The sequence below is a fragment of the Lepisosteus platostomus genome, chromosome 4 (assembly GCF_059453375.1).
Source record: "Lepisosteus platostomus isolate fLepPlt1 chromosome 4, fLepPlt1.hap1, whole genome shotgun sequence".
NCBI lineage: Eukaryota > Metazoa > Chordata > Actinopteri > Semionotiformes > Lepisosteidae > Lepisosteus > Lepisosteus platostomus.
This window is the reverse complement of record NC_142614.1, coordinates 2,255,225-2,265,917: the sequence shown is the minus strand read 5'-3', so window position 1 is coordinate 2,265,917 and position 10,693 is coordinate 2,255,225. Positions and strand designations below refer to the sequence as shown.

Below are 10,693 nucleotides of genomic sequence, written 5' to 3'. Positions count from 1 at the left end.
GCTGGAATCACATCAAACGAATCAGGGGTGCGAATGAATACAAGAAGACAGTCCTTTTGTAACTCTGCTTTATTCTTCTAATTACAAGCCTCTAAGTGCACAGTTTGTCTGGACCTGTGTCACATTTGAACACAAACTACCGATGTGGAACCAGGGCAGGGGAAACGAGATCTGCTAAAGATTTGCTCTGAACAACGTGAAAGAAATGCCCACAAAATAAAACAATCAGGGCTAACTGATCATACTTCCCCTCTAAGAGCTTACTGTGGTATAGCACAGTGAAGCTGAAGCTAAGCACCGTGGTGTCATTGTAAAAACATGGTAAGACACAGGGAGCTGTGGTAAAGCGTGGTACAGATGTGAACACTGTGGCGAAGAAGGGAACGCCTCGTGCCCTGGGCTCCTCTGCAGATTCACCACGAAAAACTGCCACAGGTGGCCACTTGAACCCACTTAACCACTGTGCTCTCTGCTAAGCTGTACAACTGTAATTATTAATCATTCTGTCTCTTGTATGAGCTGCTCCCTGGTGACTTCCACCCAATAATAATCATAATTTATACAGTGCTTTCAATCTCCTGCAGGGCAGAACAAAGACGCGATATTCCACAGATAAAGTAACGTCCGAGGACAGACACAAGTGCAGAAAGCAATGGGAGGTTATATTACAAACCAGGGTGGCAGGTCTGAGGAATCGGGTCTTTAAAGGGCTTTTAGAAAAGAGACAGAGCTTGTGACAGAGTGTCACACAGCCTCAGGCAGCGTATTTCCCTGTTTCCGTGCAGAAGAGCAGACCAGCTGCTGCCAAACGAGAGGGACCGGGAACACACCGCGGATCAGAACCCAGTGGCCAAAGCTGGCAGGGTGGGGAGTAATACACCAGATACACCAGCAGGCCTGTGGAGCAGCAAGACACCAGATTACCTAGGGCTTTTCAAGTCAGGAGGTGGGCTTGTAGACGATTCCCAAACCTGACTGGTTGCCAATGCAGGGAGGCCAGGACGGGAGTAGGACTCGGAGATCTGGTTACAATTCCAGCTATTTCATGTTATTGTGTTGGGGAATAACCAGACTGACTCTCACCAGGTGGCTCTGGCCAGCTTAGAGAGGAGTCTGACTTCTGTCAGAGGCTCCAGTTGGCTGCAATAAAACCTTCCATTTTTTCAGAGGCATCATTCATTCAAGCTGTCAACTCACCTGTCTTTAAAGAAGCCCTTCCCTCACCCTGCCTGCCCACCCATCCTGCCCACGTAATGGATGTCTCGCTGCGAAATGGGGGTCACAAAACTGGGCATTGATGTGACACAGGCGCAGTAACTGAGTGCCACCTGCCGGGCTCCTCATTGCACTCAGCTACCGTCCATCCAGTAGCTGGACACCGACGGCTCACGAGACTCTCACTCTGGTTAAGGGCGGGGCTGCTGTTCGCATGTAATGGGTCGGACTGCCGGTGCTGGGCTCAGGACCACACCGCCCCGGTCGCAGAAACCGGCACGGAGCGCGCCGGCGCCGTCAGATGCAGTTGGGCGGCGCTTCCTCCGCCGGGCTCTGGGGCGGCCTCTTCCTCGCGTAGCTCGCCTTGTTCACCCCGTCCTTGTGCTCCTCCTCGTGGTACCCCCTCTTCATCACGGCCGCCAGGTACGCGAATAAACTCTGGGGTCAAGCAAAAGCCAAGAACTGAAAGAGACTTGCGTTTTTGTAACGGTGATCTTAGCCCTCTCTGAAACAGTGCTAATCATGAGTGAAGTCTCATGACTTAATACACTCTCGCTCTCTTTTAGACCTGCTGCATTGGTCAGCATCAGCCTGTGATAATACACTCCTTACAGAGGTATTCAAGCGTTAACCACCTAGTCCTGTAACGGATGTCCTGATATACCTGCCCTGTAGAACAACACTGAACGATTCGTATTAGCAGGGCAATATAGATGTTTGTATCATATGAAATGTGCTTCGTGGTTTCCTCCTTCGCATCAGGACTATTTATACCACAGGATATCTTAGAATATCCGCATCACATTCCGTAGCCGGAGAACGTCAAAAGTGTTGACAAACAAGAGGAGCTATTCAGACCATCTGGACTGTTTGGTCGTTAGTAGCTAATTGATCCCAGAATCTCATCCAGCTCTTTCTCGGAAGAAAACCGGTGTATCGGCTTCAACAGCATGGCTGATTAGCCTGTTCCACGCTCCCACAACCCTTTGCGTAAGGAAGTGCATCCTGTGCACGTTCTGAAGCTCCTCTATCTAGTTTCCACTTGTGGCCTCTGGCTTGCGGTTTACTGTTGATACCGAAAATGTTTCCCAACGGTTATTAACAACCATGATCTCACCGAAAGCTGCGGCACTTTGCTCTGATTCAAATGGGGCACAATGAAGCCCAAACTCAGGAATATTCACCTCCCAGGCCTGTTCCACCTGCGGGCTCCAGCTGTCCTTCAGGATGGGCTTGACCGCGCTGATGAACTGCACTCCGACGTACTGGGCAAACACAAGAGAACCCGTCTCTCAGCCACAGCGCCGGCTGGCGAAGCCGCACTTTAGAAAAGGGGTTGCTAATATAATTTAGAGCTTTTTTTTAAAAAAGAAAACATATTCATAAAACGTTAGGAGTGAAATAAATGTGATCATAACCGAACTCTATATTAATTGCACCTGTATTAAAAACAACTAATCCAGGCTGATCCACAACTTAAACACGAACAGTGTGTTAGAATTGTTTAGAGCATCTTAAACAACAGATATCTGCTTGTTCTAGTCACAAGAGATTAAAAATACCTGCTTCATGCTCATTGTAATAATACCCCTCCTAATAACAGAACACCGTGCAGGACTGCTCTTCAGTTCTGTCGTGTTCTTTATCTTTTGCATAATTCTGTCTATTTGCATCGTGTGGTGGACAGGGAGTACAGGAGATCTCCTTCCCAGTATACAGTGTACCCCCCCCCCCCCCACCCAGTCTCAGGAACGTCTCCCCCGCAAAGCAGGAGGACTGGGAGCACTGGACACAGACTGGGATGGTGGAGACAGAGCTGACAGATGCGTATCTAAAGCCTGGAAGGGAACTGTCTCCCAACACTCTCTATCCCACAGCGCACTGGTAACAGGACAATTGAAATGCAGGACCGAGGAGTGTCAGTACCATTCCATAGAGTGTCATAGAGTACCTCGAGTGAAATCCTCACACACGAAACCCGTCTGTGGTTCTAAAAGGGGTACCTCATAGTATTTTGGGGGTGCATTATAGCGGCAGTGGCACTTCCCCAGTTCCAAGGCAATCTGCTCCAGCTTGTCTTCCTGAGCCAGTCGCGCGACACTCTTCTCGATGAACGACATCACCCTGCCGAGAGAGGAGACGCAGTGAAGCTCCAGCTCACCTCCCCCTCCTCTCCGGAGACTCCCAGCCACGGGACCCCCACATGGGTACCTGAGGCCGTGCGCCTGCAGCTCCTTGCTCATTTTCAGCTCCTGGAGGTCGTCGATCTCCCGGAAGATGAAGAAGACATCCTTGCACTCCGGATGGGTCTCGAACAGCCTGGGAGGGACACGGGCACAGGAGCTCACTGCTTCGCCTGAGCCTTGTCCCGACTACAGTGGGGTCAGTTTCATAGCTGAGCCCCTCCAGACAGGCCTGTCACCCTGTCAGAGGAGGGGGAAACTGGGGTGCTTGGAGAAATCCCATGCAGACTCGGGGAGACCATGCAGACTCCACACAGACAGGCACCTGCACCTGCAGACAAACCCAGCACCCCAGAGCTGTGGGACCTCACTGTTAACCACCACTTCTCCCTTTCTGTTATCTTCCACTATTTCACTATTAAAAATATTTAACACCCCCGACACACCTGAAGAAGGCTCCACAGCCGAAACGTTGTGTTTCTTTACTTCTCTTTTCTGCAGGGAATAAACCTTTACTTGTTATTTAACACATGGCTACACAGCCCAGGTCTGTCCTAGACTGTGCAGTGGGATGTGAACTCCAACAGGTCTCCTCAAATGTTGTTTTTCTGTGCTGCTGATTACAAACTTCAGCACAGGCAGCCAAATTCATTCATACTGTATATACAGTAGCATCCCTTGAATAAAAGGCTTGGTGCTTTAATCACATCGTACGACACAAAAATACCAAGGAGTAATAAAACTGGTTTGATTGATTGAGTGAGTGATTGATTTAAAAGGTCAGGATATGCCACAGGTTATGTTTCTTGGGACAAAAACAAGAAACATGATGATAGAGCATTATGTGTTACACTGTTTCCCAGTGTGGTCAAGATCGATCTTGCGTGTAAAATCGGTCTCTTTACCCAGCACGCCCGTCATTCCCTGGCTGAATTCACTAGACAGTACTAATGTGAACACAAATACATCTACAGCTGCGATGTCCTCAGCAAAGTGGGCATGAGTGTCACTGTGAGGGAGGACGGGAGCGACAGTTACGAGCCCGGTTCTTTCTCTCCTACCTGATGAACATGATGATCCCTAACCGGGCGATGTCCTGATGCACGACCTTCCAGGACTCCCGGATCAGGTCCTTCTGGGACTCTGTCAAGGGAACTGGCTCCGACTTCAGGCGGAATCCGGGACCCCTGGCGCCTCCGATTTCGGAACCTCCAGCGGACGCAAAAGTGGACTCCGCCGCGCGATCTCTTCTGGACCCGGCCGAGTCGGGAGCCGACGCTCCCGAACTCACTCCGCTTCCGGACAGCGCGCACCCCATCGCGATCCGACCCTGGACTCCGACAGCGCACCTAGGGGAGACCTTTTATTCGGATTAAACTGGGCGCCGGGGTATAACTGATGCTGATGGCTTGAACTGTTCTTCCGTGGCGTCCACAGCACCGCCAAGAGCGCTGTGAGAGATATTCACCTGCCCCAGAACCACCTCCCCAAAGAGAGCAGAAACTCTCCACGACGGGGACTTCAGAGAGCACCCCGGCTGGAGCCGGACTGAACAGCCCGCTCTTACACAATTTTCGCTCGCTTGCCGCCCGCTAATAATCACTGTTAACAGCTGATACACGGCGAGCTCTCATCCCTTATGAGCGAAGCACGATTTGTTCTGAAACGTGAGAAGGATTTCTTCCGTTTGCCTTCCGCGATTGTTTTATTTTTCATGGAAAAGAAATTGGGAGTAATTTTTTTTTGTTCTCCCGTCGGCAAACTAATGTCTTTGACGCGCGGGCGACGCGACGCGAATGAGGTGGAAGCCGAGAGCCCCCTCCCCCCCCTTCAAGGGCGCGGGACGCCCCCACCTGTGCGTGGTCCCCCAGCCCCCGCGCGCTGGGAGGACCCGAGCAGCTCCCCAACGCCAACATCTCCTTCGCCAATGTCAAGAGCCAAAGAGCGGGTCTATCGTTCACGCAGAATGGCTTCTGGAAATAATCCCCGCCGATATCCGTGCGCTTCTGCCGTTGTGCCACTTTTTTATCTGATTAGATATCACAACACAATACAATAATTATAACAATTGCTTACACTTATATAGCGCTTTTCTGGACACTCCACTCAAAGTGCTTTCCAGGTAATGGGGATCCCCTCCAACACCACCAGTGTGCAGCCCCACCTGGATGATGCGACGGCAGCCATAGTGCGCCAGAACGCTCATCACACATCAGCTATCAGTGGGGAGGAGAGCAGAGTAATGAAGCCAATTCATAGATGGGATTAATAATCAATTCATAGATTATTAGGAGGCCATGATTGATAAGGGCCAATGGGAAATCTGGCCAGGACACCGGGGTTACACCCCTGGGATTTTTAATGACCACAGAGAGTCAGAACCTCAGTTTTACATCTCATCCGAAGGACGGCACCTATTTACAGTATAGTGTCCCTGTCACTAGACTGGGGCATTAGGACCCATCCGCAGGGTGAGCACCCCCTGCTGGCCCCACTAACACCTCTTCCAGCAGCAACCTTTTTTCCCAGGAGGTCTCCCATTCAGGTACTGACCAGGCTCACACCTGCTGAGCTTCAGTGGGCTGCCAGTTGTGAGTTTCAGAGTGACATGGCTGTTGGCTACAATGCCACTGTAGTTCTGTGTAGACTCAAACCGACAATAAGGAGGAATATCATTATTCTGCTATAGCGCCATATAAATAAGACAGTTGGCTCAATGAAATGGCCAGTAGCCATATCACCCTGCAGCTCCCAGCTGGCAACCCACTGAAGCTCAGCAGGTGTGAGCCTGGTCAGTACATGGATGGAAGACTCCTGGGAAAAACTAAGGTTGCTGCTGGAAGAGGTGTTAGTGGGACCAGCAGGGGGCGCTCACCCTGAGGTCTGTATGGGTCCTAATGTCCCAGTACAGTGGAGGGGACACTACACTATAAAAAGGCACCATCCTTTGGATGAGATGTAAAACCGGGGTCCTGACTCTCTGTGGTCATTAAAAATCCCAGGGCGTTTCTCGAAAAGAGTAGGGGTGTAACCCCGGTGTCCTGGCCAAATTTCCCATTGGCCCTTACCAATCATGGCCCATAATAACCCCCCTCTCTGAACTGGCTTCATCACTCTGCTCTCCTCCCCACTGAGAGCTGCTGTGTGGGGAGCGGACTGGCGCATCATCCAGGTGGGGCTGCACACTGGTGGGGGTGGAGGGGATCCCCATGACCTGTAAAGCACTTTGAGTGGAGTGTCCAGAACAGAGCTGTACAAGTGTAAGGATCATTATCAATAAAAATGTAGAGACTCTCACAACCCTTCCAGATAAAAGTGATAAATGTTCGGAGACACATGAGATGTACATCACAGAACACCAAGCACAAAAAGAAGCAGGCTCAGCTTGGTGAGATTTGCACATTTACTTGATGTGTGAGGCTTTAGGCACATCACATCACGCCTTGCCTATGAAGCAGAGGGTTCTACTGCTGAAGAGAACAGAGGAGCCCAGGTGGGCTCACTAAACCATTTGCGATAATCAGAGTGATTCCCTTTTCTCTTTATTTAGGGCAGGAGACTGTGTAGCTGAGCGCAGCCATCAAGTTACATTACACTGTCATTTCAGTCATACGCATATGGTACCTTTTATTTCATTTCCTTTCCAGCACTGTCAAAGTCTTTGTTACTCCAGAAAGATGCAATTGTCTCAGATTGCTGGGCTGATGTTCCATCTTGATTTGAATCTTTTGACAGTGCAGGAATAGTAAAACCTAATTCTTTACCTGAAAGGCACTCACAAAGTCAACTGTGCAGCTTTCTCCCGATAGCTATGCACATGGAAATGCATTTGAAACCGAGAGCTAAAGGTACATGCTGTATTTACACCAAGGGTTGCAGGAGCAGGGAACGAGCTGCTCAGCCATGTTGTTGAAGTCGATACCATGGATTCCCAGCAGTTAGATGAGATTCTCAGATCAGTGAAGAAGTAATTACCAAAGGGGCTAGATGGGCCAAATGATCTCCTCCTGTTTGTATGAGTTATGTCTTTTGCAGACTTCAGTCACAGTGTCTCCTCTCAGAGAGCTGCTGAGTGCTGAATATTTAAGGCAAATATCTCTCTCCTCCCTGGCCATTACCATGTTCACCACAGGCTTACTGAAATACATGCTTGTTTCAAAAATATATAACCTGCTGTTGTTCGATGACTTGAAACAGAGACAGTTCTATTGTAGAAGAAACAGCAGGCCTGTTTTTCTGATTCTCCTTGAGTAAAACCTGCTGATGAGTTTCGTGTATTTGTTTTGGGATGGGTTCAAGACTGCACTGTGTGACAGTGTCGCGCAAAGGAATCACAAGCCATGCTTTTTCTCTCTGAGTAAATTTAACACTTAAGTGTCCTTGAGGAGGGCGGAACATGGATGGTACTGCTGCTTCACAGTGCTGGGGCCCAGGGTTCAATTCTGGACCTGGGCTGCTATCTGTGTGGAGTCTGCATGCTCCCCAATGACATACAGTATTTATTTCCTCCCACAGTCCCATGAGAAAATTAGTAGGTTAATTAGCTTCTGGGAAAACTGGTCCTGGTGTGAGTCTGTGTGCCCTGTGGTGGACTGGCATCCCATTCAGGGTGTTTCCTGCCTTGCGCCTGTTGCTGGCTGGGATAGGCTCCGGCTCCCCCCCAGACCCTGAACTGGATGAAGTGGTTAGAAAAAGGACGTATGGTATCCTTGAGGGACTGGATTTCAATATGTAAGTGTTGTCATGACCACTACTAGGAATAAGCTAGCATTCCTAGCATAACAGAAAGGACGAAGAATTAAATTCAAAACATTTTTTGTTGTATCTAATAGTACCAGTACACTGTCTTTTGCTCTAACTCTCTCTCTCTCTCACACCCACACACCCCCATGCCTCGAGAGGAGAGACACTCAGGAGGGCCTGACATTTCCAAAGGACCCCACGCTCTCCGCCCGCTCGTGACGAGGGGGAGAGGGAGGGAGCTCTCAGCCCTGCTCTCCAGGAAAACAGAACGTCCTCGCGGGCTCACGGTGCCCAGATATCCGCTTTGTTCCTCTTGAAAGCGAGCCGTGACTGGGGCTCCATTCACTTCCTAGTGCTTTGTCGACACAGCCTGAAAACCTAAGGCAAAGCTCTCTTCTATACAGACTTAGGGTAGATTCCAGAAGCAAATAAACTACTAGTACTGACACCACAACATTTTATATTTTTATATTTAAAGTGTCAGTAGCATCAGCACTACTATCAGTGTTAATAACTGTCATTTTAGCCTCTTCATATCTTGCCAGACAGCTGTACCAAGCAGTTAGGAGGGCAAATACAGGTGAGCTTTGTGTTTGTCATTAAATTATCGATTGGAAATCAGGTTATCACAGAATGATGCCCATTCTAGCAATATATCCCCGTACAGGTACCTATCACAAGTCCAGAGCAGACCAGTAGCTGCACACACAGCACCACAGTGAGCTCCCCTCTGCTCCCTCTGGTTTTCCAAGCCGGGCTCAGGGATGGCTCCTCAGTATCCAGGGAGACTGTCTCGACACAAGCGACCGGCTTCTTGTGGGACGTCCGTCGCGGTTCAGTTGTGACCCCTATGCACGCAGCACAGAAGAGTGTGAAAAACGTTGCGAGATGATGACAGGCCAGGAGAACAATGATGGAGACTAATGGCTCAGGGCTGAATCATTCCCATAGGCTGTTTTTAGCTTTTCCCAAAGCCAGACTGTGATCGCACCTGATCAGCATTCCTGTACCAGACGGCAGCTGTACGGCGCAGGTACGCCAGTCTACGGCCATGCGCCTGCTGTCTGTAGGCACTCTGTATTCCTGTAGCGTTCAAGCCATTGTGCTTGAGCTGCGTGTCACGAGGAAGTACTGATTTGTCATATCGTGCTGTAGCCATCATGCCACCTCACAGGAACAGAAGGAATAAATCCTATTTTGTTTGCTTGGTTGCTGATAAATGACTGAACCAAAGCTTTTAACATGAATTTAGAATCTCCACTAACTTTTTGTTTTAAGCCCACCTGATGTGGATTTGCCATTTGTGTTGTTTTTTTTTTGCATGTCCTGGCTCACAGCGCCGAACCCTGTGTGCCTACACAGGGGGGGAAAAGGGAAGTGTGTGCAGAGACCTCTAAACCTCTGACTTCTGACCCGCCCACCATCCAGCTGCTCCTCTTTTAACAGGTCACAGGTGTGCAGGTGCAGTGGTGATTGGAGGAGAGGAGTGTCCCTCACAGCACTGTGCTCGGGAGCCTGGGGGGCTCACTGTGTCCAGGGAGCTCACAGAGCCCTGACCTGCTAGGCCCATGCTACCCTTCTGGGTAAGCACCACCTCATGGAGAATCCCCGGCACAGCCTGGTGGCGACACGACCCACAGAGCTCAGAGCTGTGCGGAGGGCAAGCGCCTTTACCGGCTGAACAACTCCGGCGACCCCTCGGGCGAGATTCCTTAAGCATGACGCGAGATCACATGCGCTCATTTATTGGAATATTTAGAACTGCTTAGCGTCGACACGTTTAAAATAAATGTGTTGTTAAAGAAATGAAGGGCCTTGTCCTTAACCACCCTGGAAAATTCCAACAATAATACAGAAAATGTCCCTTTCGTTGCCACACTGGTTTTGAAACAGAAAGACCACAAACTGCTTCTCAATTTTCTTGTCAACACCTGAGGATTCTGGGGGATTAATGTGCACCATGAAAGGTTGTGAGCCAATTCCCTTCTGTTTCTGTTTAATACTTAAATGCAAGAGATTAACAACTGCTTTTACAGTTCCCGATAATAGAGTAAGAGCACACACAACACTGATTCAAGCAGTGCATTTGATACCTTGTGCTATTCCAATAATCAGAATAAGCGTGGTTATGGCCTGAATGCAATAGGAACAATTCGGGCATTTTTCTAATTATAATCTGTTCTTCACAGATGGCCAGAGGGTTATGACAGACACGCAAGATTTGATTGGCTAGGAAACGACAGAGTTATCTGTTGTTGTGTACTGTAGCCTGTGCACAGAGATCTGTCAGATGGGCAGTCCTACAGTGAGGGCGAGGTTAATTCAGAATATAATCTGAATGTCCGGAGATCTTATATCTGTTAACAAATAATATAGCTGGATAGTACTCAGCTCATTTTCCTTTCTACTGTCGGGAAAGGAAGAAGCCGATTCCTGGGAAGTCTCTTTTTTTAGGCCAACATGATGAACAAATGGCACAAAATAAACTCGATCTGGCTTTTTCTAATGTGCTATGTCTTATGTGCTTATGGATGTAGAGTTATATGTTTTGT

At 49.2% G+C, this 10,693-nt stretch overlaps 1 protein-coding gene across 2 annotated transcripts; it reads right to left on the bottom strand.

Annotated features, from left to right (window-relative positions):
• Window positions 1-54: 54 nt before the first annotated feature.
• On the bottom strand, window positions 55-5,934 carry LOC148672099 (cytoglobin-1-like). 2 transcript variants are annotated; one of them, XM_088627523.1, is made up of 5 exons: window positions 4,460-5,920; window positions 3,427-3,534; window positions 3,219-3,339; window positions 2,400-2,480; window positions 55-1,653 (listed from the first exon to the last, which is right to left on the bottom strand). In XM_088627523.1, exons 1-5 carry the CDS (start codon window positions 4,714-4,716, stop codon window positions 1,513-1,515), a joined length of 708 nt encoding a protein of 235 aa, XP_088483649.1. In that variant the 5' UTR covers window positions 4,717-5,920; the 3' UTR covers window positions 55-1,512. The 2 variants fall into 2 exon arrangements, with proteins under 2 accessions (XP_088483649.1, XP_088483648.1); XM_088627522.1 differs by lacking the exon at window positions 55-1,653 and having other exon boundaries at window positions 2,015-2,480; window positions 4,460-5,934.
• Between the last annotated feature and the right edge of the window lie 4,759 nt (window positions 5,935-10,693).

Bases quoted from the DNA above. Each gene is read 5' to 3' on its own strand.
- LOC148672099 (XM_088627522.1), bottom strand. From the start codon at position 4,716: ATGGGGTGCGCGCTGTCCGGAAGCGGAGTGAGTTCGGGAGCGTCGGCT. The intron at 3,535-4,459 runs GTAGGAGAGAAA...TGTCCCTCCCAG, and splicing joins GGGATCATCATGTTCATCAG to GCTGTTCGAGACCCATCCGG. The intron at 2,481-3,218 runs GTACCCCTTTTA...GTGTTTGCCCAG, and splicing joins CACCCCCAAAATACTATGAG to TACGTCGGAGTGCAGTTCAT.